Consider the following 22,317-nt stretch of genomic DNA (forward strand, 5'->3'; position numbering starts at 1 on the left):
CTTAAGATATAATATTTATTACATTACACTTTGTTATGCTATATACATGTGATGTTTGACTACGGTCTCAATCCTCTCCCTCGGGTGGAACATTTTACATTTTTTTCTTTAAACAAAGCTTGCTATCAACTATATGACTTTTAGCACAAGGCCTGACCTTTGTGATTCTCCATCTTCCAATAATAAAATATGGTATTGTTCTACCCACTCATAATGGCATTATGAGGATTAAGGGGGCACTGGAGGTTTAGGGTAGAATTCTCACCTTCCACGTGGGAGACCTGAGTTCAATTTCTGCTAATGTACCTCATGTGCAGCCACCACCCGTCTATCGGTGGGGGTCTGCATGTTGCTATGTATGATGCTGAGCTAGATGCAGAGCTTCCAGATTGAGATGAACTGGGAAGAAAGGCCTGGCAGCCTACTTCCAAAAATCAGCAGTGAAAACCCTATGGATCACAATGGTCTGATCTGCAACCAATCATGGTGATGGCACAGGACCAGGCAGCATTTCATTTCACTGTGCCATGAGTCGGGGGTCTACTCAATGGCAGCTAACAATAACAAGAACAACATGAGGATTAAGTCAACAAAGATGCCCATCCCACAGCAGCTGAAAAAGTGAGTTTCTGGGCTAGAGACAGAACTGGAGTCAGCACCAAGAAAAAGGCCACACAGTGGAAACAAAAGCTGTGACTCAGAGTGCACAAGCTTCTAAGAAGCAAGAGAAGGAGCTGGCTCTGGGGAAGAGATGAAGGCATTAAAACCAACCCATGGTTTCAGGGCTATACTATCAAGATGCTGGAAGGGAAGGTGCAGATGAGAAATGCCTCTTCACTCAATTTGCCCACCTACGTGGTTTTGCTTAATGAATTTGTGTCCATGCATTCAATGAAACGTTTAATGACTAAACTTTTCCAGTGATTGTAAACTGTACCACTTACACACAGCATAAAATGAGGTAATGCTACTTATGCTGAAATTCTCACGGAGAGCAATGGGGCTCTCGCCCGAGGTGAGCAGAGAACAGCCCCAAGGGAAATTCTAGAATGAAAATGTGTGTAGTAATTTTAAGAACTCCTGTCCTCCCTTTTGTTCGTCACGGAGAACTCTGAAAGAACCCTGGAATAATTGCCAGTAAAGTCCTCACAGAGCAGACTTCTGCTTCTTGATCGAGCCTGGACAGGAGGCTTACACGCCTGCCAGCTCACGCCACAAGTACTTTCAAATTCCACCCAAGACAGCTCTTCTGTAAACAGAATTGCAACAATTCACCCTCAGGCTGAACAGGAGCTCTGGTGGTGCAGTGGTTAAGTGCTCAGCTGTGAATTGAAAGGCCATCAGTTCGAACGCACCAGCGGTTCCATGGAGAAAGATGTGACAGTCTGCTTTCTTAAAGATCACAGCCTAGGAAACCCTATGGGGCAGTTCTACTCCGTCCTATAGGGAAGGACGCTATGAGTTGGAATTGATTAGATGGCAACAGGTTTCGATACGCAGAAAATACAGGAAATCTACTTTTGTACTTGGATTTGAATCTTTACTGAATTTCTGTGCGGTCTTGAGCAAATTAGTTCATCTCTCTAAGTCTGTTTCTTCATGAAGGAAGCATCAGCAATACCAACACTTATACACTTGATTATGTAAGAAAACCAGTTGTCCTTAAGTCAGTTTTGACTCATAGTGATGGAGAACTGTGCTCCACAGGGGTTTCAGTGGCTGATTTTCTGGAAGTAGGTTGCCAGGCCTTTTTTCCAAGGAGCCTCTGGGTAGACTCGAACCTCCAACCTTTTGGTTAGTAGCCAAGAAGATTAACCATTTCCACCACCCACCAAAACCAAACCTGTTGCCCTCAAGTCTGACTCATAGTGGCCTTATAGGACAGAGTAGAACTGTCCCATAATGTTCCCATGGGGCAGCTGGTGGATTTGAACTGTTGACCTTTTGGTTAGCAGCTGAGTGCTTAACCACTGTACCATACCACCCAGGGACTCCATACATGAAAACATGGCTGCAAAAGCCTCAAGCAGCTATATCTCAACATACTTTGATACAATAATACCCCCATCTTACATGTTAAACCCGAGTATGAGGCTGGATAGTAACATTTGTTGCAAAGTATTACTACTACTATCCCTTTGAGGAGTCACGAGGGTGACAGTAGTCCCTTAAACCACCGTTTAGATGAACTCAGGTGCAGAGGGCTCAGAAGTAGAAGCAATCTTTTAGAGCGGGTCAATGGAGAACACCTGCCAGATAGACTGTAAGCTTCTTGCTGAAAGCAGCTAGGTCTGCAGCAGTGACAGGTGAGCACCTTTCCCTAATAAAGGGGCCCCGTTGGGATAGGCACAGTCCCTGAGCCGTCCAAGTGGTTAAGTGCTGCATTACTACCGAAAGGTTACCAGTGCAAATGCACCCAGAGGCACCTTGGAAGACAGTCCTGCTTCTGAAATGTCATAGCCTTGAAAATGCTATAGAGGAGTTCTATTATGCACACACCGGGTTGCCATGAGTCAGAACCGACTTGATGGCAACTAACAACTACAACAACATGAGGAGATGAAATTGGAATCTATTCTTGGTCCCAATTGGATACAATTCACCTCAGGCAACATCAAACCCACTGGCTGGAAGGACACTGATAGGAAAATGTGTTCTAGCCTGTGGCTGAGACGAATGGGAAGGATCTCACGCCTCCCACAACAACCTACACCAGGGACGAGAGATTTAGCAGTGGCAGTTCCATCTTACTGAGCTGCAGAAGAGGCATGGTGTGATAAACAGAATAACAATCTCCCAGAGAGGTCTACAACCTAATCCCTAGAACCTGTGAATATGTGACCTTACATGGCAAAGGGAAATTTACGCTAACAACAGAATGAAGGTTGCTAATCAGCTGACCTTAAAATATAGACATTATTCTGGATTATCTGGGTAAGCCTGCCATCACAAGGGTCCTTAAATGAGGGAGACAGAAAAGTCAATGTCAGAGTGATGAGATGTAAGAAGAAATCCATCTGTCGTTGCTGGCTTTGAAGATGGGAGGGGGCCACAGGCCAAGGAAGGCAGGTAGCATCTTGACAGCGGAAAGGCCTCCAGAAAGGAATGCAGCCATGCCAACATCTTGATTTTATCCTAGTGGGACCCATGCTGAATCTTAACCTCCAAAACTGTAAGATGATACATTTGTGTTGTTAAAGTTGCTAAATTTGTGCCCATCTGTTACAACAGCAATAGGAAGCTAATACACATGTTTACATGATTTGAGAAATGGCTTCTACAGCAATAAACGCTTGGGGCTGAAGGTCTGCCCCCTACTTTTGCTTCAATCAGTAAACTTTCCAAGCTAGGGGACTGCTAATTTCACCTCCCCGTTAACTTAGGATCCCACTGGAAGCAGACTTCAGGGACTAACTGATCTGACTGGTTTTTACCACTCACTCACTAGCTGTGTGACCCTGAGCAAGTCACTGTAACCTGCACCTCATTTTTAAAATGGGAACAATACCACCTACCTTATATGGTCGATGCAGGAACTGAATGAGATCTAACAAGAAGCAAGAGACCAGCAGTAGTAACTGGCTTATGGGAAATCTGTTTTCATTTTCTCATCTGCCAACCTCAGAGTATGACGCTTTCATGGTCCTCTAGTCAAGAGTAACCAAAAAGTTGCTTGAGTTTGTCGAACAGAAATACATCATAGGAAAAATTAGTACGAACACATACACACACAGAAGCCATGGAAGGGTAAATGCTAGATACCATCAGGAGAAGTGAGTTCAAAACAGTCAAGGCGAGAACACAGGCTATTTTCAGACACACGGGGAAAAAAGCCTGAAAAGGGAAGGAGAGAATGGCTGAGTTGTTGCTTAACGGGTACAGGGTTTCTGTTTGGGGTGATGAACAATTTTGGAACTACATAGTGGTGATGGTTGCTCAACACTGTGAATGGAATTAATGCCAGTGAATTATACACTTAAAAAATGGTTCAAAAGGCAAATTTTAGGTTATCTACATTTTACCACACACATACACACACACACACACACACACAAAGGTAATGCCAGGAAAGAAAAATAAAGTCCAGAAAAAAGACTGACTGGTAGGTTGTTTCTTGAATTGAGATGCTAAAAAATCTGTTGATTAAAATTTTTCCTTTGAGGAGGAAGAGCTGCAAACAAGCTGAGGGAAAAGAGCTGCCCCACAACAAAAGCAAACACAACCCATAAACATTTGAGGGTTTGGACAAGCCCTGGTATGCAGGAACCTGAGTCAATTAATGTATTGTCAAAGCAGGACAACAGCTGCTCATAAGAAGTGATTTTGGGGAATTGATTTCACCTCATAGGCGGACAGACAGACACATTCAGTTTTTAGAATAACCAAACCGGTTGCTGTTGATTCTGACTCATAACAACTCTTTAGGAGAGAGGAGAACTGCCCCACAGGGTTTCAAAGGCTGTAAATCTTTAAGAGAACAGACTGCTATATCTTTCTCCTGCAGTTTTTAAGAAAGCAACATAAAACAAACAAATAAAAAAACCCAAAACAAAACAGAAAACTCTCTTTTCATTAGCGCCCAAGCTCTGGGGGAAAAGAAGGGCGCTCGGTCAAGTTGTAGATTCTGTAGTGCTATCACGGCAAATGTGCCCACCTTCACACCCAGTATTCCTCCCATCCTATTGTCGTTGAGTCAGTTCTGACACAGAGCAACCCTATAGGACAAAGTAGAACTGCCCTATGGGGTTTCAAAAGTTGTAATCTTTACAAAAGCAGACTGCCACATCTTTCTCCCATGGAGCGCTTGGTGGTTTTGAACTGCCTACCTTTCAGTTAACAGCCAAGTGATTAAGCAATATGCCACGAGGACTCCAACTGCTGGGAATTTACCCTACAGTTATAAAAATGCAAATAATAAAAATAAAAAATAAACCCCAATCTGTTGCCATCAGGTCAATTCCAACTTACTGAAATTCAATATGACAGAATACATCTGCACCACAGGGTTTCCAAGAAAAAAAAAAAATCTTTATAGAAGCAGACTGAGCAGTTGAGTGCTTTAACCACTGTACCACCAGGGCTCCTTCCCTAAAGTATGTTCATATAAAAGGTTATGAACTAAATTTTCCACTTACAAGGCTGCTAAAATAAATGATACACCCATCAACGGAATACTGTGTAGCTGTTGGAAGAATGTGGCGAGTGTCTAATTACAGCTGTGGGAAGCTAAGAGATATAAAGAAAAGGGAAACCAGAAAATTGAAAATAGTATAAAATAAAAAGAAAAAGTGTTCTTGTTCTACAATTCACATGGTCACACAAACACATAAGTACAGTTTTTCTCTCTGTTGAAAGAACCTAAATAGGATACAAAATGGATTGTTTCACAATGTGCTTAATAATATGTATTCCATGGATGTACCATCATTTATTTACTTGTTACACAATGAATGTGTAACTAAAAGCGTTTATGACTGGTGTCTCTACACAAGCATCCTTGTACATGCGTTTCTTAAGGTCAAATGTCAAGAAGAGGATTTGCTGGGACAATGGACATGAACATTTTAAAATCCTGGCTCTGACACAGGTGGCGAATCACAATCTCTTTGGGCCTCAGTTTTCTGACCTGTTAAAGGGGATAATAAGGCATGTGGGAGATGCCTCCTAGTGATGTGATAATTAGCAGTACCAGGATCATAGTATTGTTGTTGTTAGGTGCCGTTGAGTCAGTTTCAACCCATAGTGAACCTATGCAAAACAGAATGAAACACTGCCTGGTCCTGCACCATCCTCACAACTGCTATTCTTGAGCCCATCATTTGGGCTCCTGTGTCAATCCATTTTGTTGAGGTTCTTCTACTTTTTTGCTGACCCTCTACTTTACTGTCTCACATACTTTGGACATGTTACCATGGGGTACCAGTCCCTGCAGAAGGACATTGTGCATGGTAAGGTAGAGAGGGTCACTGAAAATGAGGGAGACACTCAACGAGATGGATTGACACAGCGGCTGTAATGATGCACTCAAGCATAACATTGTGAGGATGGCACAGGACTGGACAGTGTTTCGTTCTATCGTACACATTGGAACCGACTCGACGTCACCTAATGACACCTACTTTACCAAGCATGATGTCCTTCTCCAGGGTTTGGTCCCTCCTGATAATATACCTTAAGTACATGAGACGAAGTCTCACCATCCTCCCTTCTAACGAGCATTCTGGCCGTACTTCTTCCAAGACAGATTTGTTTGTTCTTCTGGCAGCCCATGGTATATTCAATATTCTTCACCAATACTGTAATTCAAAGGCATCAGCTCTTCAGTTTTCCATATTCATTGTCCAGCCTTCTCATGCATATAGGGGAACTGAACATACCATGGCTTGGGTCAGGCGCATCTTAGTTCTCAAAGTAAACATCTTTATTTTTTAACACTTTAAAGAGGTCTTTTGCAGATCTGCCTAATGCAATGCTATTTGATTTCTTGACTGCTGCTTCCATGGATGTTGATTGTGGATGCAAGTAAAATGAAATCCTTGACAACTTCAATATTTTCTGTTTGTCACGATGCTGCTTATCGGCCCTGTTGTGAGCATTTTTGTTTTCTTTATGCTGAGGCGTAACCCCTAAAAGCTGTAATCTTTAATCTTCATTGGTAAGTGCTTCAAGTTCTCATTGCTTTCAGCAAGTAAGGTTGTGTTACCTGCATATCACAGGTTATTAATGAGTCTCCCACCAATCCTGATGCCAAACTCTTCTTCATACAGTCTAGCTTCTCAGATTATTTACTCAGCATACAGACTGAATTTAAGTATGGTGAAAAGATACAATCCTGATGCACACGTTCCCTGTTTTTAAATCGCTCAGTATTCCCGTGTTGTGTTCAAATGACTGCCACTTGGTCTATGAACAATTAAGTGTCCTGAATTCCCATTCTTTGCAACGTTACTTATAATTTACTATGATCCACACAGTCTGATGGCTTTGCATAGTCAGTAAAACACAGGTAAACGCCTGGTATTCTCTTTGTGATCTTTAATGTTGTGTGTCAACTTGGCTGGGCCGTGATTCTCAGTGGTTTGGCAGTTACGATGCAGTTTGGGCAGTTGTATGATGATGTGATCATTTTCATGATGAGATTTGAAATAATGTGATCACCTCTGTAATGGAATCTACTGTGAGTAGCCAATTAGTTGAAAGGGAGTTTCCTTGGGGGTACGGCCTGCACCCAATATAGATGGACCCTCTGGCAAGGCTGGCCAGCTTTTGTTCACTCGAGATCCTGAAGCTGGCTCCTGTTTGTCTGATCTCTGGTTCTTGGGACTTGAGCTAGCTGCTTACCTGCTGCCTTGCCTGCTGATCTTGGGATCTGTCATTCTTCACAGCCTGTGACCAAGAGCCCTGCTGTATGACCTGCAGATTTTGGGTTTGCCAGCCCACGTGGCTACATGAATCAGGAAAAGCCTTCAGCCTGACCTGATCTGGGATATTCCAGCCTCCATAACTGCATGAGCCATTTCCTTTATGGTTATTTATATGCTTTCCTGGTTTTGCTTCTCTAGAGAACTCAGCCTAAGACACTCCATTTTCTGCCAAGATCCACCTATCACCAGCAATGATATCCTCGTCATATACCCTTTTCTGAATCTGGCGTGAATTTCTGGTAGTGGTACTGCTGCAACTCTTTTTGAATTATCTTCAGCAAAATTTTACTTGCATATGATATTAATGATATTGTTTGATAATTTCCACATTCTGTTGGATCACCATTCTTTGGAATGGACACAAATATTCATCTTTTTCAGTTGTTTGGCTAGGTAGCGACTTTCAAATTTCTTGACATAGACAAGTGAGTGCTTTCAGCGTTGCGTCCGTTTGTTGAAACATCTCAAATGGCATTCAGTTAATTCCTGGAGCTTTGTTTTTCGCTCATGTGTTCAGTGCAGCTTGGACTTCTTCCTTTAATACCATTGGTTCTCGATCATATGCTTCCTGAAATGGTTGAACGTAAACCAACTGTTTTTGGTACAGTGACTGTTTATTCCTTCCAGCTTCTTTTGATGTTTCCTGCGTTGTTCAATATTTTGCCCACAGAATTCTTCAGTATTGCAACTCAAGCCTTGAATTTTTTGTTCAGTCCTTTCAGCTTGAGAAATGTCAAGTGTGTTCTTCCCTTCTGGTTTTCTAACACATTTCATTTTAAGCATAAGAGCTATAAAAGCAGTTACTAGTGTCATCACTAAGCAGCTTGGTATTTTCACTTTAAGTATCACGGGCACTGATCCAGGTCAACATATATAACTTTAATGAATGCTTTTTATAGCTTCATGACACCCCACAAGGTGGTTACTCAACCATTGCCTTAGGATACTCACTTAGGAAACAATATGGACACATCCTTGTATAAATGTCTATAAAAATGCACCATTTGGTGTTTTTATTCTTAGGAAAAAACTGTAAAATGGGAAGGTTGACTGGAAAGCAATACACATTTTAACTGGTGAAAGGGAGGGCAAAGGAAGATGATGAACTTATGCCTAGTGGCTGCCATTTTTTTTCTGTAAAGAAAGAGGTGACATTCTTCATGAAGAATGCAGGAGATGGGCAGGAAGCTGTGAGAGAACAGCAAGCATTTAAAATGGCTGCTGACAGGAACTGGAGAAGGAGTTAAGCAAAGGTTTCCTGTGTCATTCTTCACCATAAACCTCCATTTGTACTCATCAGCATCCATCTTCTGCCTAAGAGGTGGAAAGAAACTGACTATGTACTTGACTTGAGAGCACACTCAACCTCTGGGGCCTTTATAGGGGAAGGTAGCAAGAACTTAGAAGCAAGAATGGCAAGACTTCTTCTTGATTACTTTGGACATATCATCAGGGAAGATCAATTGCTAGAAAAGGATATCATGTCTGGTAAAGTAGAGGGTCAGAGAAAGTGAAGGAAATTCTCAACAAGATGGAATGACACGAGAGCTGCAAAAATGGGCTCAAACATACCAACAATCACGAGGATGGCGCAGGACCAGGCAATATTTTGTTCTGTTGTACACGAGGTCACCATGAGTGTGAGCTGACTTAACAGCAACTGTCTTAGTCATCTAGAGCTTCAACAACACAAATAGCACAAGCAGATGGCTTTAACAAACAGATTTATTCTCTCACAGCCTAGCAGGCTAGAAGCTCGAATTCAGGATGCCAGCTCCAGGGGAAGGCTTTCTCTCTCTGCTGGCTTTGGGGGAAGGTCCTTGTCACCAATCTTCCCTCATCGAGGAACTTCTCAGTGCAGGAACCCTGAGTCCAAAGGACGTGCTATTCTCCTGGCTTTTGTCTCTTGGTGGTATAAGGTCTCCCTGTCTCTCTGCTTGCTTCTCTCTTTTATATCTCAAAAGCGGTTGACTTAAGACAAAGCCTAATCTTGTAGATTGAGTGCTGCTTCATTAATATAACTGCCTCATTAACATCATAGAAACAGGATTTACAACAAATGGTAAAATCACATCAGATCACAAAATGGTGGACAATCACACAATACTGGGAATCGTAGCCTAGCCACGTTGACACATTTTGGGGGGACACAATTCAATCCATAATAGCAACTAACAACAACAAGGAAGAACTTTTAACTATAATATTGTGCAGAAGGCCCAGGCAGGGCTGTCTCTAGGAAGGAGAAAAAAACTGACATAATCCGCTACCACTGAGTGTTTACAGCGGGACTTTCCTGATGAGTAAGTATGCAACTCCAAAACTCTTAGGAACTGTTCCAACCCAGATTTAGCAGATGAGGACACTCAGTAACAAAGGAATCTGGGGGCACAGCAAGGAAAAAAAGTTGGATTTCTTTCTTTCCAAGCCAGAGCTCCTCTACTGCATCCTTCAAGTGTGACCTAGCCAGAGGCCTTGGGCACAACAGGCCAACATATTGGCCACACTTTACAGAAAACACTTGGCCAGGCACTAATAATCATACCCTGATTTTTTTTTCTTTTATAATCATTAGCTTTTATGTAGTAGTTATTTCATTGTTTTTAAAAAACAACCCTTACCTACAAAACATCCCTACATAGGGGTCACTATTAAGTAGAAGGAGCCCTGGTGGTACAAAAGTTAAGCACTTGGCTGCTAACTGAAAGGTTGGCGGTTCGAACCCACCAGCTGCTCCAGGGGAAAAAGGTATGGCAGTCTGCTTCCGTAAAGATTTACAGCCTTGGAAACTCTATGGTACAGTTCTACTCTGTCCTATAGGGGCACGATGAGGTGGAATCGACTCGAAGGCAATTGGTTTGGGAGCCCTGGTGGTGCAATGGTTAAAGTGCTCGGCTGCTAACCAAAAGGTTGGTGGTTTGACTCAACCACCAACAAGCCGCTCCAATGGAGAAAAATGTGGCAGTCTGCTTCCATAAAGATGACAGCCTTGACGGCATTGAGTTGGTTTTTTTTTTAATTAAGTAGGAGTCCCTGGGTGGTGCAAACAGTTACTGCTTGGCTGCTAACTGAAAGGTTGGAGGTTTGAGTCTACCCAGAAGCATCTTGGAAGGCCTGGTAACCTACTTCCAAAAAATCAGCCACTGAAGACCCTATGGAGTCACCATGAGTCAGAGCTGATTTGACGGCAAACTGGTAATTAAAAAATAAGAAATCTACCTCTTCCTTATTAGCAGGTTTGCTAGTCTTACCCTGAGATGTTAGTGGTAGTGACAGAAGCAGTTTCATGGGTCCTACTACTCTGTACTTTTTTTTTTTTTTAACCTAATATGGGTATCTTTTTTACCCAGTTTACAGATCTAGTTGTTCCTTTTAATACTTGCATGCTATGGTGAACTGACTCCCTTTTGGTGGTATAATCAGGATTAATGGTGAAGAGAGAGAGGTCATATATGGAAATTTCTGGAATCCCTGCCCATGTGCCTTGCGTGGCAGTTAGTAGTCTGGGGTGAAAGAAAGGCCGTATTGCCAGTCCTCCCACAGACACAAATGCGTGTAAGTATCTAACAACAACTGAGTTAGGAAATGGAGGGCCTGTGTACCAGGAGGAAAACAGAAAGAAACAACAAAATGCCTAATGCTTAAAAAAAAAAAATGCAGCTAGTGGAGAGGTAATCTTGCTTTGTTCCAATGCAATAAAAAAATCTCACTAGAATCAATAACTTCTCTTAAAACAAAAATGAAAGGGTTAAGGGGGCAGGGAAACTACTGGAAATGAACAATCTAGAACAAAATTAATGAGAAAGTTGACAAACTGAAAAAAAAAAAAAAAAGGAACTAATGCCACTGAACAATTTACATACTAATTGCTAAATGTAACCTAATTTGCTGTGTAAACTTTCACCAAAAACTCATTAAAAAAAACCAAAGCTCACTAGAAGCCACTCCTTCGCACCACTTTATAATGCATCCTTGAAGGCAAGCTTTAAGAGCAGGGTGGCACAGGAGATGGGTGATGGCCACACCTAAGCTTCAAAGTTGGCGGCAAGAAGATAAAACAAAAATCAAGCAAATGCACAGTCATGCTTCTAAACATTTCCACATCACATCTCAGAACCTGGTTAGGCTGACAGGGCACCCTTGTCAAGCCACAGGCAGGAGGAGGCACAAGCAGCTGGTTTCAGAAAATACTGACCACAATCCTGCGGGGCTCATAGGAGAGAGATGCATCTTTATGTATTTGCAAAGAACAGTTACCACCAGGGGAAAGATAACATGAGGTAGAACCAATCAGCAAGTGAGGGGACAGGCAGCTCTTCCAGCTGCTCTCTGAACAGTGGCAAAACAGACAAAGTGGAGGACGAAGAACGAGAGGATGCCAGGATGAATGCAGGTATAAGGCAACCCAGAAAACCTTACTAGAACCTAAGGGTGGCTAGGCTTTCAGAGTGCCGTGCCTATTCCACATGGCAAAGCCAGATTCTGAGGAGGGAACCTACAGTGACTCCTTATGAGGTCTTTTGTCTCCCCCACCCACAGATCATCCTGCTTAGTTCCCACAGGTGATGTTGTGAGAGCCAAATGCACCCTGCACCTACAGGAGAAAAACCAGTTCGACTCATGGCGACTCCATGTGTGTCAGAGTAGAACTGTGCGCCACATGGTTTTAATGGGTGATTTTTTGGGGAAGTATACTGGCAGGCCTTATTTACAAGGCGCCTTTGGGTGGATTTGAACCGCCAACATTTCAGTTAGTAGCCGGGCAGTTAACTGTTTGTGCCACCCAGGGTCCCGGCACGCACAGGAGAGGAACTCTCAAATTATTAATTTTGGAGAGTATGCCATGTGAAGTCTTTTTAAAGTACAAATGGCATCAATAACTTTCTTAGGAGAAAATGTCATGGAAAGAATTCTTTCTCCAGCTCAAGTGGACTATTTAATGACTGCCAGGAAGTGGAACAAGTTCCATTCTTCACCATGTTTTACCCCAAATTGCCAAATAACCTGTGGCTCAAGCAATGGGGCCTTGTACAAGGTAAAAGAAATGGATTAATCAAACCCCACACAGCAGGAGATGTAGGGTACTGAGGAGACCTACGGAAGACCAGCTTCCTACAGGCTCTCAGTGTTTCCCTGACTATAATTGCCAACACAGATTTCACAGATACTCCACACAGGAAATGTGGCTATGGCAGAATTCCCATTTTTAATTTTTGGTTTGTAAAGAATGTCGCACACGGAGCCCAGGACCTGTGGCAAGAGAGAAGTCAGGAAGCCTGTCATCGTGCAATAAAAATGGGAAAACGGCACATGCTACACACTCTTCTGGTACGCAACTTTCAGACCAACATACATCTTGTGTTCCGCTACTGCCCCAATCACAAAGAAAAGACGGTTCCTTTCACTTTAAACGCCAGTGAAGTCATTTGCTTTCCATGTTTGAGAAACACAGACATGGGGCTGACCGTACGCACCCCAAAATACCTGGAATCACCACAGGCCTCCCCACCTGGTCTGCTGTCCTGCTGTCTCAAGGTCAGTGACATGCATGTTCTCCTTTGCTCACAAGGGGCCAGGTGTTTAGACGTTTCACAGCTGCAATGTGGTATGAGAGAAAGAATGATATTCACAGATGAATGATCTTTTATCTTGGAGTTTGGGGGATTATGGGTGATTTTACTAATAGTTATCTGGGTTTTCTAACTTTTTAACACATAACTAGAAAAAAGAAGGTGGGAAATATATTCCTGACACACAAAAAAACGATGAGTAAGAGCTGACGTCTTTAACATTTGACCTTACATTCTTAAAGAGCTTCTGACCTTTCAGACTCCTTTCAAGGCCATATTTCATTTTTAGAGAAGAAATTTAAAGTTTTTCAAAACAATTGTGAAAATCAGGGCCACCTGTTACTCTTAAGCCATAATGACCTCTCAGGTATGCACAGCATGGCTGATATGCTGGTTGGTATTTTCTTCCTCTACTGTGCACTCAGGGTAGTGAAAGCAGCTCCCACATCTGTAAAACAGCCATACTACTCCATTGCACCTCTTCCTTTATCAGACTTCTGTGAGGGAGATTAAAACGTTCCATTTTAGGACAAAGATGTTTTCTCTAAGATAATGTGCTAGTAAAGTTATAGCAATAGGCAAATTGTGTGGTTCTAGATCAGTCCCTGAAGAGGCACACACCAGCAGTGTAGGCAAAGGAGGGGATGGAGACCCAGGTAGGTGAAGTGATTTGACCGAGGCCAGAGAAAAGCAAGATGCAACCTCCTAATCCAGTGTTCCTGCACCCTGTGGTTCTATAACTCATGGGTGGCTTTGTGAAACTCTGCAATTTCTGTCAAATCAGCTGGGGTTGTGGGTACAGCTATGGGAACCTCAGGCTCAGAACAGCCTCTAGCTTATGGCTCACCATTCAGAGACCAATGACAGCACCAAGCGGTGGGTGGTGTCTGGCGCCTGCCTCAAAACAGCAGTGTTGATTTAAATCCCTAGGAATGGCCCAAGATCGACATTACCACAAAATGTGCCATCAGTACAACACATGGAGGCCATTACCCATAAGGCAAATAGTCCTGGTTTCTTCTCTTAGAGGCCACTCAGACACACTCATGGTGAGTCATATATGTGCCTAAGCCTGGAAACCACTTGCTCACCAGTGCCAGTGTCATTTAGAACACTGCTATCCAACAGAAATATGACACAAGCCACATATGAAATTTAAAATTTTCTAGTAGCCGCATTAAGAAAGTAAAAAAAAAAAAAAAACAGGTAAAATTAGTTTTTATGTCTTACTTAACCTAATACATCCAAAATATTATAATTGTAGTATGTAATCAATATAAAAATTGTTAATGAGATTTCATTCTTCCCACCACCTGTCTGTCAGTCTGTTGTACTGTAGTGGCCTACATGTTGCTACCATACTGGAAGCTATGCCACTGGTATCTCAAAAACCAGGAGTCACTCATGGTAGACAGGTTTCAGCAGAGCTTCCAGACTGTGATGACTAGGAAGGAAAGCCTTGTGATATACTTCAAAAAAATTAGCTAAAGAAAACCATACGGACCACAACAGAGTATCGTCCAATATTGTGCTAGAAGACGAGCACCCTAGGTTGGAAGGCACTACACAATGGTCCCAACGATGGACTCAAATATGCCACTGATTACAAAGACGGAGTAGCACTGGGCAACGTTTCGTTCTGCAGTACATGGAGTCACCATGAGTTGAAGCTGATGCTACAGCAACTAATAAAAAGTGTGTATCTTACACTTAAATGATATTCCCTAGGGATTCTCCTCTTAACAGGTCTTTTTTTCTTGTTTTACCAACAAGCGCCATTTATTGGGTAACATATGCTAAACTAAAAACAAACCCTCAGCTGTCGAGTCGATTCCGACTCAAAGCAACCCTACAGGACAGAGTAGAACTACACCATAGGGTTTTCAAGGAGCAGCTGGTCGATTTGAACTGCCAACCTCTTGGTTAGCAGCCAAACTCTTAACCACTGTGCCACCAGTATTCCAATAAAAGGCACTTGCTAGGGTACTTTCAACTGTCATGGCAACACTACAGAGGTAGCTTATCCAGACATCACAGAGACAGACACCAAAAGATTAAGCTGCTCACCACCAAGACTATACAGCTAAGTGTCAAGATAAGAGGAAGGCCAGATCTGATGCCAATGCCTGTTCTCTTCCTCCTCTCCCTCTTTCTGACCCAACTGCTTCCTCGAAAGAGCCAGTACGTGAGTATCTGTGTTGACTACATGTGAGAAAAGATTTGGGAAATGTGACAACATGCACTTATAGAATTTAAGTAACAAATTCATCCTAGGCTTAGTACCCAATTCAGGCTTTTCCTTGCAGTTTCATATATAATACTATACAAAAGTGGGATCATTCTGGACATGCAGTTTTATATTCTGCTTTTTAAAATAATCAGATTACAATCATTTCATGTCATTAACCTCTAAACATATGGACTTTGAAGGCTATAGAGACTTCAATCAAAATGTCCTCTGAACACCAACCCCAGCTTGCCTCTCTCTTCCAGTAATCATGTTCATTCAATCATTCAAAAATACTGGTGGAGCAACCATGGTCCAGGCACTGCTCTAGGTGCCAGGGCTAGAGTGGCAAATAGGACAGAGAGGTCCTTGCCCTCATATAGCTTAGGTTCTGGAGAGAAAGATGGATAATAAATGAGAAAATAAATTATATAAAGTCAGCCACTAATCAATGACAGGGAAAAAAGGCAGGCACATATAATGACTTCAGTCTGTTGTTGTTAGATGCTGTCTCACTCATATTGACCCCATGGACGACAGAACAAAACTCTGCCTGGTCCGGCACCATCCTCACAATCTTTGTTATGCTTGAGCTCATTACAGCCACTGCATTAATCCATCTTGTTGAGGGTCTTTCTCTCTTTCGCTGCCCCTCTACTTTACCAAGCATGATCTCCTTCTTCAAGGACTGGTCGCTCCTGATAACATGTCCAAAATATATGACTAAGTCTTTCCATCGTTGCCTCTAATGAGCATTCTGACTGTACTTCTTCCAAGACAGATTTGTTTGTTCTTTTGGCAGTCCATGGTATATCCAATATTCTTCACCAACACCATTATTCAAAGGCGTCAATTCTTCTTTGATCTTCCTTAATTCACTGTCCAGTTTTCGCACGCATACGAGGTGACTGAAAACACCATAGCTTGAGTCAAGTGCATCTTAGTCCTCGAAGTGACACCTTTGCTTCTGAACACCTGAAAGAGGTCTTTTGCAGCAGATGTGCCCAGTGCAATATGTCATTTGATTTCTTGACTACTGCTTCCATGGGCGTTGACTTTAGTCTATTTTCTATTATTTATTACATTGAACCACATGAAATTTTTGATACTTAACCATTCCTGACCTACAAAACAGGCAATTTCATACGATTCAACCCAATGCAGTTTCATTCTGTCAGGAAACAAGAATGTTTCTAATGGACCAGAAATTGTAAAGAACCCCTAGAAAGGCAGAAGACATATAGAGCTGGACTGAATAAGCTTCCCTTGGGACCTTAAGTGGTAGGGGGGCCTTTGAGGGTGTAGCAAGCTTCCAGATGACAGCTGTGAGGAGCAAGATGGACTGGATAGGGATTGCGGTCAGAGTCCTCAACTGGTCTATACCTGGTGGCACCCCACCCCACCCCAGGGCCAAGGATCAGAGAGCAGAGGCCCCTGTCCCACATCCAGGAGACCATTGCTTCCCTTTGTGAATTCTTCAACTATTTCAAAAGGCCCAGGTGCTCGGCAGTCTGTTATTGCTTAACTCTTTGGAAAAGGAATGTTACATACTATTTGTGCAATCAAAAAAAAAAATGTCCTGATAACTGACTGATCAATCTTAATGTCGTGGAAAGACAAAAAAAAGGGAGACTGGTATACTCTCCAAAAACGAAAAGAAACAAGCTGATGTTACATGCCTTCTGATGGTGGGAACAGAAGTATTCTCACCTAGAAATCAAACCTGGTTCTGATCAGGCCTCCAGAGCTAACTACCAGTTTACAGGGGACAGAGGAAGACACTAAATGACATGGAGATGCAATCACATAGGGACACCATTTAGATACCGAAAAATCCAGAATGCGGGGAGGCTCTCCAGGACAAAAAGAAAAAGGAAAAAGTGGGAGTGGAAACTTCTGGACTAAAAGGCTGATTAGGCCCATGTGTGTATGAGTGGACCTCATCTGGACCTTTATTTGACCAAACCAACTGTAAAAAAAAAAATAAGTTTGTGTGACCTAAAGGAAAAGGAGATTATTGTCTACATACTAAAGAAATATTAATGTGTGCGCTTTACGTCTTATCTTTTAAAGTTAACGTACTGCAGTGAATTGATAATTGTTGAAGCTGGGAATTAGGAACTTGAGAGTTTGTGGCATTATTGTATGTTGGACATGTTTAAAAATTCCCACAATAAAACGCTTAAAACTAGTCTGTGGCCTCATCCTCCCTTCTCGGCCAGGTTCCCACAGATCATCCACCTGGGACAGGAATGATCTTTCACCAGCTGCAGTTAAGTCAGCCCCGACTCATGGAGACTCCACATGTGTAGGAGCAGAACTGTGCCACATAGGGTCTTCTGTGGCTGATTTTTCACAAGTAGATCACCAGGTCTTTCTTCCAAGGCGCCTCTGAGTCAACTTGACCCTCCAACGTTTTAGTTAGCAGCTGAGCGCATTAACCATTTGCACTACTCAGAGAATGATCTTCTAAGAGCCCAAAGCATGTACAGTGCTCGCTCACCTGTCGATGAACTGATCGATAATGACGATATCGCCAGGCTGAACCTCCTCCCTCAAGGAGCCGCAAGCCGTGGTCACTATGACATGGGTACAACCCTCCTCCTTCAGAGCCCAGATGTTTGCCTGGTAGTTGACTTTGGAAGGCATGATGGTATGCTGCCTCCCATGCCTAGGGGGAAGGAGAGCACCACAGGCAGATGAATGCTTAGAGCATGTAAAAACTCAGAAAACTAACTGACAGCAGAAGGTGGGGGTCCATGAATACCCAGAAAGGATACACATTTTCCTGAGGCTGGTCTCTAAAACTCTAATGAGATTTTTCAAAAGAAATTAAAAAATCAAAAGTAGCTAAGAACCACTGCATTAGAGGGTCAAATACTTCACAGCCCAACACATTTCAGTTCAGTCTGTAGAAACATAGAACACTCACCATGGGCCACGCCACCCATTGTTTTCTCCCACCAAACCCACACCCATTGCCATCAAGTCAATTCCGACTCACAGCAGCCCAAAAGGAGAGTAGAACTGCCCTGTCAGGCTTCCAAGGCTGTGCTACCAAGGCTCCTTGTTTTTTCCTACAGTCTGGAAAAATTAAGCAGTTCTCCAGCAATGACCACAGATCAGCTAAGGTTTCCTGAAATCCATCCCACGTGACCATCTAAAACTACAATTTAGTTTCACTGGATTTAGAGGAGCCACTTATACTTTAAAAATGTAGAGTGGCAGACAGATACTAGGGTGGCCCTGTTTTCACACCTTATATAATCTCCTTTCCCTTGGGTGCTAGTGGAACTGAGATTTGCTTCCTACCAGTGGAACAGGACAAGGCTGGGATGGGCCTCCTGTGACTGGACTCCACTTGGCCAGCTTTCACTCTCCTGCTGGTCTTGAAGAAGCGAGCTGTTGTTATGGTGTGAACTGCCTACGGAGAGGGCCACATGGCAGGGAACTGTGGGTGGCCTTTAGGGGCTAAGGGCCTCAGGTCTATAATCGCAAGGAGCTAAATTCTGCCAACAACAAAATGAACTTGGCAGAGAACCCCAAGCTCCAGATGCACCCTGTGCAGCCTTGTGTGACCTGAGCAGAGGACCCAGCTAAGCCGTGCCCAGACTCCTGACCCATGGAAACTGTGAGATAAAACACATATGTTGTTTTACACAGCTAAATCTGTAGTAATTTGTAATGCAGCAAAAGAAAACTAATGCATGTAATTTGACTAATTTCTAACTATGTGATAAAAATTATTTTGTCTTTTTTTTTTTTAATAAAGACTATCTAAATTTGGAATACGTTTTTCACTTGATGGAAACAAACACTGGGGCAAGGAATTAAAGAGAGTAAGCTGGAGCAAGCATTTTAATGAAAGAACCCCAGGCCAAAGAAACCATTGTAGATGGGAGACAATCAAGGTCCGAAAAAACTGCATCATTAGCAGAACACAAATCTCTATAAAATGGGCACTAGCCTCATCAAGGAGTCAAGGCTATGGACACAGAAGCAGCCTACTTCAGAGACCCTGGACCCACAACCTCCAAATATGCAACCATCGCTATGTAAGGGGTCACAGATGAACTACTGTCTTTCATGATGTTGATAACAGGAAGAAAAAAAAATAAAAAAGAACAGAAGAAACATTTCCTTTTGCAGTTGGAATTGAAACCAGAACTTCAAGCTTAGTCAAAGTCATCACGTCCACTGGCCCGTTCTGACCACTTTCCCAATCTAACAGAAGTGAGATCTTTGGCATCCAAGGTCAGGATAACTCCAACACTGTCAGTGGTGAAGCCACGTGACTAAGATGCTCTGATTTCACCAACGCATAAGCCTTTGCATCATGACTCATTCCAGAAACTAAGGGAAAGTTAAATTCTCATTTAGTAGTAACATTGGAGAAGCTTAAAATATCTTACCTTGCAAGAAGGACACAATCAACATTTTTTATCTTCCCCAAAATTAAGGCATCGGATGGCTACACATAAAGAAAAATGGTTTTAACTCAATGACTTCAAAACATATTCTATATATATATAAATACACACATGAACACATACCAAATACACATGTATACCACAAAAACCAAACCAGTTGTCACTGAGTCAATTCTAACTCACAACAAGCTCATGTGTGTCACAACAGAACTGTGTTCCATAGGGTTTTCAAAGGCTGTGATTTTTCAGAAATAGATCTCCAGCCTTTCTCCTGAGGAGCCTCTGGGTGGATTAGAAAGGTCAACCTTTTGGTTAGTAGCTGAGCTCTTAATTGTTTGCCACCCAGGGACTCCCTGTATATATATAGACACACAATTAAAAAGTGGCCATTTTAACTGTTTATCCACAATAGGATTTGTCTTAGAGAAGTGAAAGAAATCTAGATTTGACTGATCAGCTTAATCATTCAATAAGTAGCGCTGAGCCCTCTGTAGGCACAGTGATCGGCAGGACTCTGAAGTCTGCCTTGGATGCCTGGGTAGGTACTATTTAGTCAGATCTATTTGAAGCAGGCACCTCAAGGATCTGGGATGGTAGACTGGTCAAGGGTCTTTGGCAGGCTCAAAAATAAGTGTGAGTGACAGGCAGAAAGGACAGAAGGCCAGCTTCATGGGATTTAAGAACTCAGCATTGGACCTATCTGCTTCTCTTAACCAGGTCCAAGATGTCCATGTAATGACTTGAGGGAGTGGAAAAAGGCCCTTGGAGCTGAAGGAGGTTAAGAAAGCAGGAGAATAGGAAGCTGGCCATACTGACTGCAGGACTTGGAGGACTTGAGGTCAGTCTAAGGAGCTAGCGAAAAGGCTGGTGTGGTTGGGATGGTCAGATGTGGGAATCTTCACAGGAGGATCAGAGGAACTATGATGTTTGGAAGCAGTAATATGAAATCAGGAGAAGGCAGACACCCTACCCTGGTCCAGGCCGGGTGACACAGGGGCTTGGAGAATAATGGCCTCTACTAGAAAAGAAGGAGTATTTTATTTCTAGTTTAGTCATACATTTACAACATCAACTGTGTTCGGGGTCCCTAAGATAACCCTCCTTTGGGCCAGGGCTCACTAAGAAAATGCTACTTTGTAATGATAAAATCCATTGCCATCAAGTCGATTCCGACTCATAGTGACCCTAGAGAACAGGGCAGAACTGCTCCATAGGGTTTCCAAGGCTGTAGTCTTTATGAAAGCAGACAGCCACATCTTTCTCTCGTGGAGTGACTGGAGGGTTTAAACTGCAAACCTTTCAGTGAGCAGCCAAGCGCTTAACCACTGCGCCACCAGGGCTCCTCTTTATAATACTTCCTCCCTATAGTCATCAGTCTATCCCCTGAATTAGCATGGGGTGACCCAAGGGCCTAAAACAGAGGTAAGCTGATTTGAATGGGGAGGCCAGAAGAGTACAGCTGCTATGTCTAAAATGAGTATCTGGCTTCTAGCAACACATAAATCGAAAGTTATCCGCACGCCTGAGCCATGCTCTCAATACAGCCAGGTCCAAGGCCTCCCTCGGAAACGAGCTCAGCTAATAGAGCCCCAAAGCAGGACACCTAGCCCTTCCCGTCTGGGGCCCACAGCCCTGGACTGCCAAGGCAAAGCAATTCTTTATTTTTCTAACTTAAAAATCAAGCCAGCAAGGAGAAAGAAAAAAGCTGACATGTCTCCATGAACTGGATATTAACCTTGCCAAATGGAGTATCCACATATTTTTCGGTTCTTCCTTCTAAAATTTCTGGGTCATCCAAGCCTGTTCCACCAATTATTCCAATCTAAGGGAGAGAAAAGGTGAGAAAAATAAAGATAACACATTTGGTCATTTTTCACTAGAAACAAAAGCCATTATTTCAAGCAAATGCATTTATTCACGCTCCTACATTCTCCTTCATTCCTGCTAAGCTTCAGTTATTTAAAAAATCTGAAAATTACTGAAAAACACTCATACACTGAATGAATACTTGAAGGTCTTCTACATTCCAGAAATAACCAAACCACAGGTCACCTTTTTGGACTACATCGCATTTATTTCTGAGTGCTTAAAGTATAAATAAGCATAGAAAAGTTACTTTAGCTGACATAAAAAAATCAAACCTAAAAATAGGCAAATGTGGTTCCAGAAAGTACTTTATTAACAACTTTACTTTTTCAATCAAATGGGTTACGTAATAAAAAATGTTTAGAAGACTGTTGGAATATAAAATATTAGACAGAGCCATTCGGTAACCATTCGTCCTCATTGTTGTTGTGTGCCGAGCTGACTGTGACTCATAGCGACCCTGTATGACAGTGTAAACTGCCCTATAGGGTTTCCTAGGCTGTTATCTTTACGGAAGCAGATTCCCAGGTCTTCTCTCCTGTGGAGCCACTAGCATTTAACCACTGTGCTACCAAGGCTCCTTTTCTCCCCCCCATTTGAAAAAGAAACAAGGGAAATTTTTCTTCCCCATGCTACTAGAACCACAGAATCATAGAAATGGAAAGAGAACAGAGAGTTTAGGATATTATGAAAAGTTAGCCTCCCCATGCACATGCATGCACACACGCGAAATCAAACTGTTATTTATACATGTATGTTTATATTTGTATATATTGTTGTCAGCTGCAGTCAAGTCCCTC

General features: G+C 42.6%; 1 protein-coding gene across 5 annotated transcripts in view; it reads right to left on the minus strand.

Annotated features, from left to right (window-relative positions):
• MTAP (methylthioadenosine phosphorylase) overlaps positions 1-22,317 on the minus strand; it is a 71,554-nt gene that overhangs the window by 20,940 nt on the left and 28,297 nt on the right. For 2 of the 5 annotated variants that reach the window (XR_010322849.1, XM_023545223.2), the window contains exons 2-5: positions 21,387-21,473; positions 19,634-19,692; positions 17,725-17,892; positions 12,909-13,019 (exon numbers count right to left, since the gene is read on the minus strand). Coding sequence is in view for 4 of the 5 variants with exons in the window: in XM_023545223.2 (XP_023400991.1) it covers positions 12,909-13,019; positions 17,725-17,892; positions 19,634-19,692; positions 21,387-21,473 (425 nt within the window). In the remaining variant the exon portion in view is untranslated. Of the gene's footprint in view, positions 1-12,908; positions 13,020-17,724; positions 17,893-18,533; positions 18,646-19,633; positions 19,693-21,386; positions 21,474-22,317 lie in introns of those variants that run through there. The other 3 variants (XM_023545224.2, XM_010587896.3, XM_010587898.3) reach the window with 3 other exon arrangements.

The sequence above is a fragment of the Loxodonta africana genome, chromosome 9, assembly GCF_030014295.1.
Source record: "Loxodonta africana isolate mLoxAfr1 chromosome 9, mLoxAfr1.hap2, whole genome shotgun sequence".
Classification (NCBI taxonomy): Eukaryota; Metazoa; Chordata; class Mammalia; order Proboscidea; family Elephantidae; genus Loxodonta; species Loxodonta africana.